The sequence below is a fragment of the Numenius arquata genome, chromosome Z (genome assembly GCF_964106895.1).
Source record: "Numenius arquata chromosome Z, bNumArq3.hap1.1, whole genome shotgun sequence".
In the NCBI taxonomy this organism is placed as follows: domain Eukaryota; kingdom Metazoa; phylum Chordata; class Aves; order Charadriiformes; family Scolopacidae; genus Numenius; species Numenius arquata.
Genome location: NC_133616.1, coordinates 38,421,059 through 38,439,155, shown reverse-complemented (window position 1 = coordinate 38,439,155; position 18,097 = coordinate 38,421,059). Strand labels below are relative to the sequence as shown.

At 37.0% G+C, this 18,097-nt stretch overlaps 1 protein-coding gene across 2 annotated transcripts in view; it reads left to right on the top strand.

The window, feature by feature from the left end:
• Positions 1 to 18,097, top strand: part of PCSK5 (proprotein convertase subtilisin/kexin type 5) — a 258,951-nt gene that overhangs the window by 111,807 nt on the left and 129,047 nt on the right. For both annotated transcript variants that reach the window (XM_074166803.1, XM_074166804.1), the window contains exon 8: positions 10,960 to 11,172. In XM_074166803.1, coding sequence (XP_074022904.1) covers positions 10,960 to 11,172 — 213 coding nt within the window. The remainder of the gene's footprint in view (positions 1 to 10,959; positions 11,173 to 18,097) is intronic.

The following is an 18,097-nucleotide window of genomic DNA, read 5'->3' as shown; positions in this document are numbered from 1 at the left end:
GCTTCCACTCCAAAGGTGGAAGAGATTGTTCATAATCTTGCTGCCTGTATTGTACCACAGAAGTTTCTCTTAAATTTATTTGTCCTGTAATCACGTCTCTGCATCATAGTAGGATGTGTTGCCTACACAAAGAGGAGTTACTCTGTTCTGCATTGTCAGAGAATTGCACTACAAAAATCAGACAAGTTACTACAAGAAGACTTCCAGTCAAATGTGTCAAAAAAACTTCCAAAATAGCTATCATTTTATACATTGAAATAGTGATGCACAGAGGTTAAGACCAGATTTTTTAAACTCTGTATTGTGTTTGTTCACCTTGCACAGCTGCCATTTGAGACTGAATAACACGTATATGTGTGTATGCATATCTCAGATCATAAATAGATACATTTTGCATGCACAAGACCCCCTGCTTATTTCTAGTTAGTTGGCCAAAAACTACTTGTTGAAGATCAAACAGAAGAATTAGTCCTGTGCTTGGGGAAGGTCCCAGAAGACATGACTTTCAGTATGCCTAATATGTTAGGTTACATCAAAAATGTTAGGTCCTGGGATTTATCTGTTACATGATTTGCATATATACTGATGCATATATTCCTGTTGCATCTATGATGCAATATCTGAACATGTGATGTTACAGTTACTTCAACAGACCAAGCTAAACTTTGGGTGGCTCTGTACTACAGTTGGGTGCTGACTATGTACCAGAACTAGAAAAATCATATGGCGTTTTAACATCGTAATTCTTCCTTCTGACATCATGAGATGTAGCACCATTGGCTTGAAATAATATTCGTAGTTCTAACATCAGGAAAGGTGATTATGATCTAGTCCTGGCCTTCATCATAGGCCAGATCAGCAAAATTTCATCCAGTTGTTACTGCATCAATATCCCTGTTTTCTTGATCCATCTGTTATTTTCTTTCTTCTGTATGTTTTTTTGGGATGTGCCAGTCTTGTCTGAAACCTGTTATGTCCATGGCTGTGCAAGTCACTAACAGCCTTCACTATGAAAAAATATATAGCTTGTTACTCATTTAAATTTCTTAGTTCCCTTTTCATTGTAAAATGCCTCTTGTGCTATACTTATGGTCCATCTTATGGTGTTAGAAATCTCTACATGCAAGTAATTACCAAGTATTTGGCCAAGTGATCTCTTGGATAAATTAAATTGGAACATAGGGATATAAGACAGGAAATGACTGCATAGGTTATCCATTACAGTTCTCTACTATCACAGGCATCACATCCTATAAACACATTCAGCAATTTCTATTCCAGAATGAATTAGGAAACGTTTCCCCTCTCTTTCTGTTGGGACACCATTTCATAGCTTCACTAATCTATTGCTTAGAGACTTTCCTCTGAGTTACAGCCAGGTTTATTCATGTGCAGTTTTTTTCCCATTTGTTCTTCGGCCAAAACATGCTTAAATACCTTTTCTCCTTTCATTTTTGTTTCTGTCACATTTATAGAACACAGCACCATCTCAGGCTTCATTTTGGTAGGATAAACAAGACACACTCATTTGTTGCTTAAAAACTGAGCTGTCCATCTCCTTGCTCATCAGAGTGATGCTTCTCTGCACGTCCTCCAGCCTGAATTCTTTTCTTGAAGGCAGGTGATTGTAATTACTAGATTCACTAACATGTTCTTTCTTGTTATGTCAAAATCCCCTGATAAGTTTTTTACCTGGCTTTAAATACCCTACTCTATTATACTATTTAAAATACTCTAGCACAGCCCATCATCTCTGGTGCAGCCATTTCCACTTCCACATTAAACTTCATTTTCTTCTATTTCACTATTGATTTCTTGGAGGGCTCATCACACATTTTGCAGAAACCAGACAGACTGGTTTTAATACATTTCTCTGCATAAAGTAAGTTATCAGAGAAAAACTTAGCAGATTTACCTGGAAATCTAAAGTATGTGCTGCATTTCAACCTATTTCCATTAGTGCTGGTGCCTCTTATTCTGTCCTTCAAAATCTGTTCTACTGCCTTAACAGTAATGTTTTTTGTGTTGTGTTTCCTGGCATTATTTTGTCAAGTGTGGATACCACAGTGGGGCATGGAAGTGGTAGCCTTCTCTGTGCGTGCATAGTACTGTTTCCCTATTCCCTGCACATGTTCATCTTCACCCTGCTTACCAATCCAAGGAGCAGACTATATTTTAGGGTAGCTCATTGCCAGTTGGTTATCTTCCATGACCCTAAACTGCAGAGTCACCACTTGCAAAGTGTTTGTCCACCCTCCTCTATGTCTTACCAACAAGCTTCATTTTAGGTCTTATTACCTTGCATTTGGCTGATACACCTATCTCAGGATGCCTTAATGGCTTTGCAGATGTGGTTTATACTTGATATGATTTAGTTTTCTGCAAACAGATTGCCCAGCAAAAATCAGGTTAGGTGACAACCTTAACACATCATTAAGCTAGTAATAATTCTTTGCTTTACCATTTGCACATAGTTAGCAACTTTCAGTATTCAGCCAAGTTAGAATTAGGCATATTACCTCCCAGTAAATGAAACAGAATTTAGGCTCAGTGATACCTGGATGAACTTTGGTATTATTCACTTTATTTTGTTTTGGAAATATATAAACAAAGCTAACCTTAAAATTTTGCTCCTTTGATTTCTGTGAAAAGTGAGCAGGAAAAAAAAAAAACAACCCAACACGAAAAAAAGAGGAAAAGAAATAATATACCAGAAACGTTCTTACATTACATTCAATGGAATATACAAATCCTAAAAGGCAGGAAAATTTGGAATGACAGTTACAGGAAAATATACCTCAAAATGTCCGGTTTCCTTACAATGTCACAAAGTGTACTGGAAACCAAAACTGTTTGGTTACCTCATCCCATCTCACACATATATGGAAACTGTTGTAGCAAGCCAGAATGGTGTTACTGCTTTTGCACTTCTTGTCAAAAGTGGCCTCTGCGTTTGGGTGCCCAGCCTGAAACAGGTGATATATTTGAACATAAAAAACCACACCATTCTTGTTCTGGGATAAATCTTAATTTGGAAAGCCAATACTGAAGAGCAGATTTGGCAAATGGTTCTCTTTACATATACCATACGCTTAAGTGTATGCATTTCAGAGCGTGCATTTTTGAAACAGGAATCTGGTTACTTTGTTTGGGCAAATCTCATATCCACTTTACTCATATACTTGAACAACAGCAAAATATGTGTATTTCTGTGTGTCATGCAGGAAAAAAGATTTCTGAAAGGCAAATTGCTCTAAGTTTGGCATTTTTCTGTGCATAGATTTAGCATAAGTTTAAGGCACAAAACCATGAGGGCAATGATTTTGCACACAGCCTAAGTGTGTTGTTTGTTCCTAAACAAATGCTCTGGGAGACAAACCGCACTAAGTGATTACTGCAGTCCCCAGTCTGCACAAGTAAAAGCAGAGTGGCCTTATTTTTTTTCTCATGTACTGAAAAAAGCTAAATTTGCAGAAAATCTGAGATTCTTTGTTGAACCTCAGAATTTTGTCAGACATCTCAAAACCTGAAGTTTTCGATAAGGAAGAATCTGAGGTAAGTAGTGAAACAACAGCTGTGTGGATCTGGTGGCCATGGATTCCTCTCTAGTGTTTAATCAGACGGTAGTATAAAGGTGATGAGAACTGCCTGAACCCAGTCCATAGAATGGGTGTTGTATGTGTGAAGTCCATCCTGTATCCAGTCCTAATACAGATATCTTTCTTGTGCACTGCCTGTTTACTTTGGCTTTGCAGGCAGAGATGATTTCACCTATCATTAACTAGAGACTCTTTGTGCAACAGAAATTTTGGAAAACTCAGTTCTAGTTTTATCACAGGTGTTTAAAATATGCATCTTGTTTTATCCCAGCAACCGTATCAGCAACAACAACGGTAATGATAATATGGAGAGATAGACTGAATCAGAACTGCGATTCATGCAGCTCTGTAGCTGGCTCTATTTTGTTTAGGAAAATGAGAAATTCATTGCAGCATTCCACAGGTTCAGATTTCAGGTTTCAGCCAACAGTTCTTTTGGTTGCACTTTAAGCACTAATTATAGCTCTGTGGGGAATATCTTGGAGCTGTTTAAGCTGTTGTTCTAGTGAAGAGTAAAATAAAAAATACACCACATGCAAGGATGCATGTTCCACTGATATATCCCAATAATTACTGTGTTAATGCATGGGTGATTGCGTTTATTCAATACGTTGTTTTCTTATGCACACATTAAAATACTTTAACACTTCAGTATTTTAGAGGTATCATATCCTCTAAATGAGCTAGTAAAATATATTTTCCTTCTTCTTGTCATGATTAATTATTTTGTCTTTCCTTTTCTTAATTAAGAAGCTGATTCGGAAGTAGCCAAAAAACCTTAACTTTATTAGCAACAACTTGCCTTTTCAACAATATAAGGTAATCATTGCTTTTTGTACATAGTGACAGATTTTTGTATATCTGTTGTGCATATGCCTGTTCCAGCACTAGGAAGTATTTTCTTGACCTGATAGTTTTCCTAAGAGTGAAGAAGTGACTGCTACTATAAAAAAACAGGACTCAGCTTGTAGACATTCCCTTAAACATGCATCTTTATTTATATACACCTGTTAGGCTTGTTACTCATTTCTTCATAGATATCATAGGTGCACATTTTTAATGAATTGATGCATAAATGTGAATTTTTCTGCGTGCATACTTTGACAAAATTAATGGCCTCAGAAATTTCTCCATTTGTTCATGAATTTTTGCTTTTAATACCCAAGGAGGCTGTTTTAATAAAAAATAATCTGTTTGGCTGTCTTCTGATAGCACTTCAGAATTGCTGGTGTGGGCTCTTAGCTTACCATTATCTGTTTTGGAGAGATGCCTGCTTTCAAGTGAGACTGTTGTGCAGTCTACAGAAGAGCCTTTTAAGGGTGGTGTGCCAGACTATTTTTCATTCCCAGATTAGAGGTTAAGTGGACTGGTAGAAACTCAGCAGGAGCTGAGAGATGCTGCTTCTCAAAAGCAAAATGCTGCCAATCAGCAGATTGGCAGCCCTGTGCCTCTACAAAGGGCAGCAGCATCCAGCTCCCAGGGAGCGCAGAAATTGGTGGAAGCTGGAAGCAAGGAGATACTGCCTCTCTCAGGTGCTTCTCTCAGGATGCTGTGATCCTTGGTACCTGGCCCTACGGTGGTTGTACTGTGTTGCCCTCAAAATCTTTCCTGCATGGTAGTTTTTTTAGGTCTGCAGCGTAGAGTACTCACCTTTGTTCTACACATTCAGTTAGGAACATTTCCTCTTCAGGAATTAGTTTTTTAAGGAAGAGGTCCTACCATGTGCTACTTTTCCCAGCTTCCACATCAGGACCAATTTCACTTCCCAGCAGTACTTTTGTTCTTGGAAGCGTTAAGTAATTTTAGAATGGTTTTGGGGAGAATGGAGGAAATTAAATGTTTAAGCTCTAGGTGTGGGTAGAGCGTCCCTCCTTCTCTCTCCATTTTATGTTTTCGTGATTTGTTTTCTGTTCGTGGGAGTGGGATTCCTAGCATATTGGTGCCAAATTGCGTCTCCCTGGCTGCAACCCCTGTACCTGTAGTTACGCCAGGTCAGTGGTTCTGTCCTCTGCGTTTCCTGCTCCTTCACATTTTTTTTCCCTCTCTCTTGGTAAATTTGATCACTTCTATAGAGACAGCGACTCACTCCATGGGCAGGGAGGGTTATTGGAGCATTTGATTCCTGGGCAGGAAAACATCAGGATTCACAGACTGGATTTAAGGCAGCTTGACTTGTAAAGCAGTGAATGAATGTCCAGTCTAAACTTTGTGAAATAATGTGAATAAATCTTGCTCCACTGGCTCAAACTACACCTCATAGATGGAAACTGTTTTTATTAGTTGGAAGTGTGCTGGAAGCAACTTGAAAGTATGTGGGGCTGCTGGTTTTCCTTAGATGAGTGTGTGAAGACCTCTACCTTGTAATGGTTCCTGCCAGTACCACTGAGGCATTCACTCATAAAGATGTGGTTTATACGTATACACACACATACACAAATGCACGCACTTGGAGCGGGGGATGTTCTTTTAATAGTGTTAGGAAATTCTGCAGATGTCATTACGAACATGTTCATACTGGCTCTGGTTCTTGGCAGACTAATCCTTCCGTGCTGTCGAACTGGAAAGGAAAAAAAACAAACCAGAGCTTTCGTATCACTTAGCCTGCTTGCAACTTGCTGACCAAGGAAAAGGAGGCACTAGCAGAAAAAAAGTGGGAATGCCCCAAGATGCTTGTGCCATGCTTTTACAGGTGCAATTTCTGCCTTGGAGCCTTTTTGTCAGTGACCCGAGTCTGTTTCATTCAAGGTCAACTGTCTGTTGAGCACACTGACTTTGCCCAGAAAATGTGCTAGAAAGTTGTACTGTGACTAGGTCAATAGCAAGTCTTAGTTGTCAGTGAAAGACTTTCTTTTCCATAATGGAACACTGGTTTTGTTTCGTTTCGTTTTGTTTTTTAATTATCTGACATTTTGTTCAATTCAAGAAAGTAGAAAAAATAAAAGGAGAGCATTTCATAATGGTTTGACAACTGCACTGACAAGCACAAGTGCAGTGATGGACATCTTGTAGAGTTTGTAAAGAGGAAGTCCGTAGCTAGCATTGCAAATGGAAGAGCAGAGCAATGGAAGAGAAACAGCACTGTGCTTAGGGGGGGAGGTAACGCATTTTTAACATCATGGGACAAGCAGTGAGCATACTTTGCTGTGCACCCCTTCCACCCCGGTCTATGCCTTTGCTGTAGTTCGCTAACTCTTCTAAGTGTTTTGCTCAAGTTGTGCCCATATGGTTTGTAAATGCACCTTTGCTTTTGAGTAATAAATGACACATGACTTCTTTGGCAGCTCTTGACTTTTCATCTTGACACCCTTGGGCATCTGGCAGATGACAGATGATAGATTTAGACAAACAGTAAAAGCTACGGAGTGCCTTGAGTGTGTGTTTACCTTAACTGTATAACACAGTCCAAATGTTATTTAACTTCATGTATTTAAAGGAGACCAATTGGGAATGGCATTCACATACAGTAGGACAGCTGATGCTGTTGCTCTAATTACTTGCTTGGTATAGTTACTAGCAAGTTTATAATTTCCTGAGCATGACTGGGTCTATTGAATTAAAGCAGAGTGTTTAGAAACAGGGAGAAAGAGGAAACCAAATGGTAGTTTAACAATAGGCAGCAAACATAAACCAGAACTTATTTACTTGACACATTTAGCCAGGTTGAATTCAGTTTGGAGGTTTGCTTATTTTATTTTTTTTTTTAAGGCTGCTATTTGCTTTGCCAGATAGCTTCTAGGAACAAGATCTTTAGCATGTTTTCTAGAGTGAAGGTAGTGCTGTTGTTTTCTGTGAAATACTGAGTGGTTAAATGTGTAGTATAGCAATGTGATAGAGGAATGGTAATTCTTTCTTTGTATGTATTAGAAAATACTCTTCTCTGTTAGTGCACCCGGTACTTACTTTTGTTATTGCAATAACAGAGATGTTGATACTTCATATACTTGCAGGAGACATTAATTTTGAAGAAATATTTCTTATTATTTGTTTACGAAAAACTTAGTGTGGAAAGGTAATTTTGGGTGTAAATGCCTGTTATTTTTAAAGCCCTGTCATTACTATTAAAATCTAAATTGGTATTTATTATTTTTAAATACTGCATTGCAGAATATCTGGCATCCATTGATGTGTTTTAATCAGGACTACATTTTGTGCCCAAAAATGTATTCACATATCTGTTTTTGCAGCTCATTTTTCATTATTGCTACAGCAGCATAAGTATGCATCTTAAGAAATATAGATACATTCTCTGTGTACAGAAGCTAATAATTCAAGGGTTGCTCCTGCAAAATTTACACAAAGCACAGTCTTACCCTGCTGTGAAAAGGTTTTCATTGCGTGAGTGGGACAAATCACGATATACTGCTGTTTGCAGACAAAAACAGCTGATGATGACAGCAGAAAAATGACAGATGGACTGTTATTGACAGGAAATTTTCCTGTATGCATATGTTTTTGAGAAATCTTCTTACAAAACTTTGTTTTTCAAAGTGGAAGGTAACTTTTAGACAAAATACTTAAATAGTTAGATTCCATTTTTCTCCATTTTTCTCTTCTTGGATCTGTGGTTTGATTACCCTGAATTCTCATTTCTTCTCTTAGTTGTATTGGTGGGTTACTCTGAATTTCCCATGAGGTATCAATTTGGCCAAATGTAATTACATCATACTGTGCTTTCAGAAACACAAGTGAAGAAGAAAAACGTAAAATTCTCCAGATAGCAGATACTTGTGAAAATTCATTAAAAAAACTGTTTTGATGGAATATTTTGACATGTTCTTGAGGTAGAAGTATGTCTGTATGATATGCTTTTTTCCCACTATTCTACCTGCCTATGCATATGTCAGCATTGTTGGGGTTTGTGTGTATGTAGGAGAGTGAAGTTGTTTTTTAAGGGCAATGTAGGACCAGACAGGAATCTGTACATGACTCTGAAACAGATGTCAGGATTGACGGACAAGCCAAAAATGACCATTGAGGAGACAGAAGATGAAAGCAAATAATAGAATACTGCTGGGAAGCATGATCTAATTGCAAGAGATGATGGGGTGAAACCAAAACAAAACCAGTAAAAATCAGGCAGGAGCACATTAAAAAGTAGAGAACCAGCATATCTTTAACGTAATCCTCCCTCCCATTCCCCACAAACAAACAGAGGGCCCTAATTTCTGGCTTCCTGACCTGCTGAGATAATAAATCAGTGAATATGCCTGAAATAATCTTTGCGTTTAGCCTTCCTTTCCTCTGTCTCATCAGATGCTTCCAGAATGGAGGGGTAAGAAGTAAAGATATGCAAAGAGAGATGACCAGATCGTAGAATGAAAGAGAAGTGGTTCATAAACCCATTCCAGCCCCATGAAGTTGCAAAACATCCCACTGGCTTTGGGAGGCACTGAATCAGACCCTGCTGGCTGAGAAAAGCAGGCAGAACAAGAACCCCAAACGGAAGGGGGGCTTGATTAGGGGGGAATTCATAATGTGGGGAAGAACTATAGCACTTTACAAAGATTGTTTTTCAAACAACAAAAAATGTGGCTATTTTGCCTCCTTTTGTTAGTGTAGCAACTAAAATGGACTAAAGGAAGGGAAAGAAGTTGAAATAGTTACACTTTCCGGCTGGTCAGACTGATCTTGTCTGGAGAATGTGGATTTCATAATACATTTAACTTGGCACCCTGGGATTTTTTTCTCTGCTTGAAATGTTTTTTTAATGAGAAGTTGCATTTTAGAGACATAACCTTATGTAAACACTATCCAGGAGAATTTGATATTTAACTTATTTTGCTGGAGAGAAGAGTCTCTCCAGGTAGTGTACTTTTATTAAACTCACAAAATGAAATTCATCAGTATTTGAGAACTCAAGCCTGGATTGTGAACTGTGAGGGTTTTTTGTCTTACAGTTATGCTCAGCACAAAAAGCCCCAGTGAAACCCCTCTGAGTATCAGGATTAAATGAATCTTTGAATTGCTAATTGTTTAAGGTTGACCTGGCAGATGTCCAACAGCTGTCTTTATGTTTTCTGTGGTACACAGTTGCACTCTGTTTAGAAAAAAAAACCCAAAGAAGCAAACAAACTCCCCCCATGTCCAAGCAATTAATTCATGCACAGAAAGTGGTGTTTTGTGCCTTATAACATTAATTTATCATACACAGGGGTGGGCCTACCCAAAAAATAGATAGGTACTGCATGATGAGTTGCAAGCGAGGTATAAATGAGACTGTTAGCATGATTGTAACTGAGAGGGATGTCCCATGCTTTGAGAGAGTGTCGTGTAAGAAAAGCTGACACAATTTAGCTTAATCAAAGATGAGTTTAGTGCTTTGGTGAACCTTTCTTATCTGAATGGTAAAGTGCTTCCAGACAGTGAGTGCTGATAATTAATGCGGATCATACAGTTGCATGAATCTGAATTTCATTCACTGTCATGAAATACGTAAATATAAATAAGGAAAAGCCCAACTGCCCATCAGTAATTATTAATTCACACATATCAGCAATACAGGTTGTTGATCATTTTCACTTTTCATATAAATGCCTATTTAAGAGGCACCTATTTAGCACCACCAAAAATGTTTTGATTCATTTGGATACTATATAACTTTGGTATATTTAGAAAATGTCAAGGTGAGGTTACCTATTTTAAGTCCTCATTTGAAATTATGAATGTGCCTAAGTAACTTGCCCAACTAGTCATATTTTTAAATATCCTGCTCAATGCTTTAATGCTTCATTAGAATAGATCTATAAGAATCTATGTGTCCATTTTTGTTTATATATTGTGTTGGGTATTTAGCATTCATAATGGGTTGGACTAGATGACCTGAGGTCCCTTCCCACCTCAGTTATTCTGTAATTCATGGCTTATAGTGTCTGTGAAACAAAGATGCTTTGGTTCACAGTGTATAATGCCCAAACAATACCTAGTGCCACCAGGCAATCCAAGAAGAAACATCTGGGAGCCCCCTAATAAATTAAAGGTATCATGTGTTACAAAAGTTTCTAGTTTCAAGTATGGTATTTCTTTTCCTCTTCCATCCCAGTATGATGTTTTAATGCTTCCTATGAATCTTCAAAACTCTTTCTTGGTACGACTGGGTAGCATAGATGCAGAGCAATGAGCAGACACTGTATAAAAGTTGTTTATAAAGCTGTGTTCATACCATTCATTTTCTGAATTTTTCTGATGTCTGATTCTGAACTTTACTAAATCCTGTTTTGATTTCAGATGCTTCTCAGTGAGCTAGTTTCTTTTATTGTCTTTCTCTCATCAGATGTCTTTTGGGGGGAAAGACCTGTTTGTTAAGCAGGTGAGGGGGAAAAGGAGAATTATTCATCAAATCTTTTGTGCTGTTTCTAAACAGGGACGAAGAGGCTTAGGTTCAGTCTTTGTTTGGGCATCTGGAAACGGCGGAAGAAGTCGAGACCACTGCTCCTGTGATGGCTACACCAATAGCATCTACACTATCTCCATAAGCAGCACAGCTGAAAGTGGGAAGAAGCCATGGTATCTGGAAGAATGTGCATCCACACTAGCTACAACATACAGCAGCGGGGAATCCTATGACAGGAAAATAGTACGGTTTTTATATTTTTTTTATGTATATGGGTTTGTGTTTTGCATAGTGACTTTGCGGGGAGGGAGAGAAAGAGAGCTTATTTACACTAATTAATGGACTACGTTAGGAAAAAATCATATGAGGGCAAGTTCATTTAGCACAAGTGTGTTACTCGGTTGGAGTCACCATACTGCTCTTTGAAACCAGCATGGGTATCTCTGCATGTTGCAGCCTAATGCAGTGCAGGTATACCCAGTTCATAGCAGGTTTTTTCACTCAGCTGGTTGCTGCCATCTCCGAGTGATGCTTTCTAAGATCCTGTTGCCACTGCCGCTGGAACAGATTTCTTTCATTACCGGTGTCTTGTAGCCCATCTGTAGGTCTGAGAATGTGTGCTGCTTTTGTTTTTAAACCAGTTATCAATATTTTTCATATTTTACACAAACAATATAAGCAGTTTTCCTACATACCTCTCTATTTTCTCAGATTTATTTTGATCCAGCATCATTCCTCTTTTACATTCAGTGATGTTCAATTATTACTCATATTGCTGCCTATTCCAGCTAGCTGATATATTGTAAGCAAGGTTAGGCTCAGTGCTCATCTTCCCTGTATTGTTCCTCATCTCATTCCTAAACAGCCAGCATCCATTTTGCATTATGTCCTCATCTTGGCTGGAAACTGACAAATTGTTTTAATTCTGTTTGATAATCTATTGATGCTATTAGTATTTGTATACTGTATCTGCTTTTTCAAATTGAATGCATTCGATATACTTTCCAGCACTCAGTATACTACTCCTTTTAACATTTTAAACCTTTGTACTAGGATTAATCAGGTTTGCTGATACTGTCCTCTTCCCTGCTTATTTATTTTAGTGTGTAACTTACAGATCTTAATTTCTTCCTGATAATAAAATTTAGGGATTTAGGTTCCCCCCCCTCTCCCCGCCCTGATGTTTTCTTAAGAACCCATCTAACATTACCTTCTTTCTGGTCCTTAGCAGATACCTCTCATGGTGTCAGTGAGGAGTTAAAAATTCTTGCAGCTATGTTTTTTTAATACTGTCTGCCTTGTCTTTCAGGATTCTGGGATGCTGGCCATCCCTTCTTGGATTCTTCCTTATTTACAGATGATCTAATTTTTGTTTTAAACTTGTTTTGAGGTACTTCTTCGTTCCAGTAATTTTTCTGTTCTTAACTTGCTTCTCTCCAGTGAAACCTTATCTCTCTTCCTGGCATGTTTCTTGTTCTCCCTGATAAATAATAATAAAGAAAAGAAATTACTCCGTCTCCTAGCACTCTTCACTTCTGTGATTAAATTCCCTCTACTGTCCTTTAAAAGACCTTCTCTGACTTCTTCATGTTTAAGTGAAACTAATTCAATATAAGGTGAGCAGAGGCAATCACGGTTCCCCAGCTTGACCTCTTGTTTAGCCAAGTCTGTAGGACTTTCCTGAGTCCTTCAAATCCAGCAGATCCTGTCAACTCAACAATAATTTTTATAAATACTATCAATCTTGCTTTCAAAGTTTCCAGTGGCAGAAAATCCACTTAAATTTAGGGCCAATGGTTTTAATTACCAATTGCTATTAAAAGATTTCTCTTGATTGCTCTTTGAGTTCCTCTAGCGTCAATTTCTAGGCATTTGGTTGTGTCACAGATTTTACTGCTAGTATGAAGAGCACTGTAGCTGTCTCATGTCTTTCTCTCTACCCATGTAGACTGATCAGTTAATCCCTTTTGATAAATGAAGGTAAGCTTTTTTCATCGTTCTGTGTAAGGCATGTTCTCTTATAAACCCTCTCCCCTTTTATGACCTTCGGGCACCCAAACTGGACATACCAATCAGGGAGTAGCAGTATCAGTGCCAAATGCACAGGAAAAAGTGTATCTGTGAGTGCCAGCTCATTCTTTATACATTTAGCCTGACTGAGACTTGTTAGCTTCACTGTCATGTAACGTGTTCATCGCTGTGTGATGCCCAGCCTGCCTTCAGAGCTGCTTCTTCTCCTTCTCAGAGTTGGTGGTCCAAGGACAGATAGGAGGGTACTTATGGACTCTTGATTGTACCATTTACCACTGACTGTACTGGTGCAGTACTCAGTCCAGACCAGCCCTCATCATCACTTTCTCTATCTCCAAAGTTTTTCCAAGTGCAATATTCATCAGTAAGCGCTGGTGTTTTCTTCCAGGTCTTTGATAAAAGCTGTAGGTTATACTAAGGCCAAGAACAAAATTGTAGAAGGCCTAATTAGAAACAAGGCTCATTTCTTCTGTGTGCTATAAGCATATACATATATATCATTTCTCTGCTTCTAAGTATATATCTGATTTCTTACATATGCTTACATTTTGAGACCTTGTAATTTTAAATCTATATATTGTGTATATTATGTACATTTTAAATCTCTTAAATATAAATAATTTTTCTTTTTTTTTAATGTGCAGTATCACATTATGTGTCTTACAGAATCCTGAATATACTACTTTCAACCAAAGTGGTGGCCAGAAAAAAAATACTGCAGCACTTTGGCAAGCTCTCGTTTCTAGCAGCTTCTGTTATCCACCATTAAATATACTACTAGTTAAATTAGTTTAAATCCTGTATCAGCTGTTTAACACTAGATAAAAACTTGGCAAAAAATGAAATTATTAGGACAATACTGCTCACCCTTTCAAAACATTGACACTGTGTGGGTTTTCTTTCAATCTTCTGGAACTTCTCCAGTGTTCAAAGACTTGCTAAAATCAACAGTACAGTCTAACATGTTCCCTTTCCAGTTCTTGTAAAAGTCTTTGGTGCTTCCAAACTTTCTGATTTAAACTTGCTATTTAAAATAGCTATAAATAGGAAGATGGTTTATCATCTTTGGATGCTCTGAAAACTTCCTCTAGATTTATTTTCCAAAAAGGAACATTCAGTGAAATAGCCATTTACTATACACTGCTATTAACTATTCTATTATTTCTGGACAATTAAAACTATACTGGTTTGGGGGTTCTTTTGCTTCTGATATATTTGAAAATAAAACATCCTTATACTTTATTGTGTTCTTGCAGGCTTCACCATTTGACTTTTGTCTTTCCTTACCACCTCTATGCCCCTTCTGTCTTGTATTTTTATTCATTGCTATCCACTTTGCCTTTTATTCACTTAAATTTATTTATTTATTACTTCTTGCACCTGTCAGTACTTGTTTTGACCAGTATATCCTTGCTTATTTTTTAAACATTTAGTAAAATATCTGTATGTATCTCAGTCTGTATTTGTAGTTTTTTACTTATCTGATTTAATCTTTGTACATTCCTCTGATTTTTTAATAGCTGTAATTTTCTTGATGAGTGTCTTCCATTCTTTTCAATTAGCATGGACTTTCTGCTTTTACAAAATTGCTATTTCAGTAAGAGACTATTGTTTATTTCTGGCGTGTCACTCCCTTATGACTTATGCTAGCATCAAAAACTCGGGGAGGTGATCTCAACTTTATTGTTAAAGACTCTTTTATGAACCATGAGAGTAGATAATTTTTTAGTTTACTGAAGTAAAGTACCCATCACTTCTAGAATTTACGCACTGTGCTAATACTTGCAGTTTTATATTTTATAATAAGATTTTTGAAAGGTATACTTTACAAAGGATAGATTAATTATTATATTTAGAATGAAGATACATTATCCCATAATTAGAGAAATAATGAAGATATTTTACATAAACATTATTGAAAAGATTTAAAGGGATGCTCTTTAAAAAATGCCCTTAATGTGGAGTCTCCATTAGAGATCTCCACAGTCTATCAGAGATAAGTAAAAATAACTTTTAATTGAAATCCATCAATTCTATGAGCACTGATTGCTTTTACTAAACAGAATCTTCATTCTTTTGGGAGCAATCCAGTTGCGTATACCAATTTTAGATTATTCCTGCAGAGTGCATCATTTTGCACAGTGAATTGTAAAAGCATAAGGGTACTGAAGAGCCATAAGAGTTAACTCAAGAGTGTTGATCCTTTGTTTACCAGAACTTAATTTACCCGTGACTATCTTGTGCAAAGCAAATTTGATGTTGCATGTGCCATAAGATTCACTGATCTCAAATGTCTGAATATTGGGCCATAAATATTCCCTCCCAGACTCTTCTTTCAGTGCTATTTTATCAATCGACTTCTGAAACACACAACCTGTCTGAGGGTGTTTTACTACTGTTAGTTGCCATTTAAAGCCAGGCAAGCCTGTTCTGCCTCCAGACACCTTCAATGACAAAGCAGAACAGTGTACAGTAGATGCAGTCAATAGCTTTCTGTTTGTGTTGTGTGTAAATCACTTATCCCCGTAAGGGATAACAGCAACATGGTTCTGTTACACTACAGCCTGGTGAGAAATGATGAGAAATTGTGAAACCAGCTTTTCAAAGTGAGAACAGGGACATGGCTCCCACCTGTGTTACTGCCTTGCTCATAGCCTGGTTTTGAGAGCACAAGTGACAGTATCACTATTCTCTTCTGCAGCTTGTCTACTAAAATCCAATCTTCCTAAAGACCTATTAAGCTTCATTTACCTTGGAAAGAAGTCTTGCTATAAAGTGCTAAGAGTCCAGAATAAAGATGCATATTTGTTTTCATTGTTGTATCACACATCCTTTTCACTGCATCATATCTCACATTTTTTTTTTGACTACTGCTCCTTTTAAGTCAGAGATTGTCTTCATATCTTTCCACAAAAAAGCTTAGAACTTGCAGTAAGTTTAAAGGGAAAAATAGCAATAGAAGAAAAGAAAGATTATTATTAAATTTAAATTCTCCAAATTCTGCTATGCATATAGATTTATATGCAATATCCAAATTAATGATGAAGGGCTCAACTTCGTGCCATACCATGAAAAGAGTAACAATATTTTATCAAGACACATGGTGACTTGGTTTGTTGGATTGAGACTGGTATTCAAAATAGGAAACAAAAATACTACTGCAGTAAATCAGGAATAAGCAAATCAGAGAGTAAATCCGATCCCCTAGCATGGGATTTACTATCAAAATCAAATGAACTCATTCTTATTATTTATTTTTATGTAACTCAGAACAAACTCCAATATTGTATGAGATCCTTCAGTGTTGTAGTACAGAAATAACTGTACATGGTTAAGGGACAATGAATGGTTACAACTTTTTATTGTCGTGTTCCACAGTTCCTTCATATTTTTCCTTGCAGTTCTTTAGTGTAATAGTTCTTTTTCTTTTCTGTTTTTCTATCCAATGTGTGCAAAAGATATTATGAAGTAGATGAACAAACAGTAACCAAATGTTAAGGACTCATTGTGTGGAATAAAAATGCTTACAAAAACATTTTGGTTTCAATATGAAAAAACAGAAAAAGCAACACTTTTATAACTACACAAAAGACTTCTTTTTTTTTTCTCTTTTCATTACTACGCATTTTTATAATTGCTTGTTACAAATATAGGACATAATATTAGAAGGTTTTCTAGTTGGGAGGTTTTTTTTCAGTCTTGTACAATGATAGCTTAAGAACATAATTTCATCTACACATCTATGTTTTCCATATAGAGCTTTTTTTACTGACTTTGAACTAAAGAAAATGGAAGCAAATTCTGGCCTGAAATAATTTGAGCTAACAAACAATTACAGTTAAACACACACTGATGTTACCATCTTGCATGAGTTCCTTATTGCTCAGGGAAGTGTGCTTGACTTTATGCCAAATTTTATTGCAGTAACTGTTAGCCCATTATGGACTGAGTTTCCAACCTTTGGATGTATTAACACGCCCCAAAGCGCACAAACATTTCACAGATGCAGCTGGATGTATGCCTTTTACACAGACTCTTAGAGAAAAGAGCTATAATTACTTTTAGGTGTTTTGAAGAGCAGCTGCAAAGTGCTGGCATAACTATAGGCACAGAAACTCACATTCTGGGACAAAGGCAAAACAACAGTAAGTAAAGACCATGAAAATATACTTCTTTATAGAGGTTATCTCTCATAACAGAGTGAGTGCAGAAGTATTGGCTAATAATACGCAGTTGTCAAGGTATTTTTTCCTATTATTCTCTTCTCTGCTCTTTTGAATACTATAGGACAATGCTGGAAGATAGCGTCCCCACTTCAGACCATGCAGCTAGGATAGGTTAAGCACCACCTAGTGTAGTTATCTATATTGGTTTTTCATTTATCAAACATGTTGCACAAATGCATCACATTTCCTTTGAATTCCTTTTTCAAATTATTTCTTAAAGCACTAAGGAATTTACATATGAAAGTCTCTCACATATAATTTATAAACCTATTACATGACTTACCTTCTGAAAATAACCTTTCTACTTACTGTTCCACCTATTTCCTTGTTTTCTACAATATGTCAATTCATCTGCTGAGTTTCTTTCTCTTCTGCCTTGCTGACTAGCTTCTGATCTAAGAAGAACTTAAAACCAACAAAAAAATCCACCTCCTGCCAGTTCCTAAGACAAAAACTTGCTCTTGTTCAGAAACTCTTTCAGAGTATCAAGATACACACAACATGGCACCTTCAATTTTGGGTAGATACAGATACATAAAGGATGTGAGAAGGAGCAGTAGATTTTTGTTAAACCCTTGTTACTTCTAGGGACACAGATTCATAGAAATCAACATATCTTGAAGAACTGTAGCATAAGGTAAAAAATGGTTCAATCGGTTCAGAAAGCTCATGTCATGAAATATGAAATAGCAAGAAATGCAGGGGCTTCTGAGAGGAAGAGTGAGTATGTTCTCTGCTAAGGTAAGTCCCATTATTGACCTTAGTCATTAACCCCCCAATTGATGAAACTATGAAGAGATTGATAATGCAACCTTAATAATGATTGTACAGAAATCGTATCTCCTTAATTCTTCAGAGCAAGATGCTTCTATAAAACTAGTACAGTATGTCTAGAGTTATTTCTTTAATAA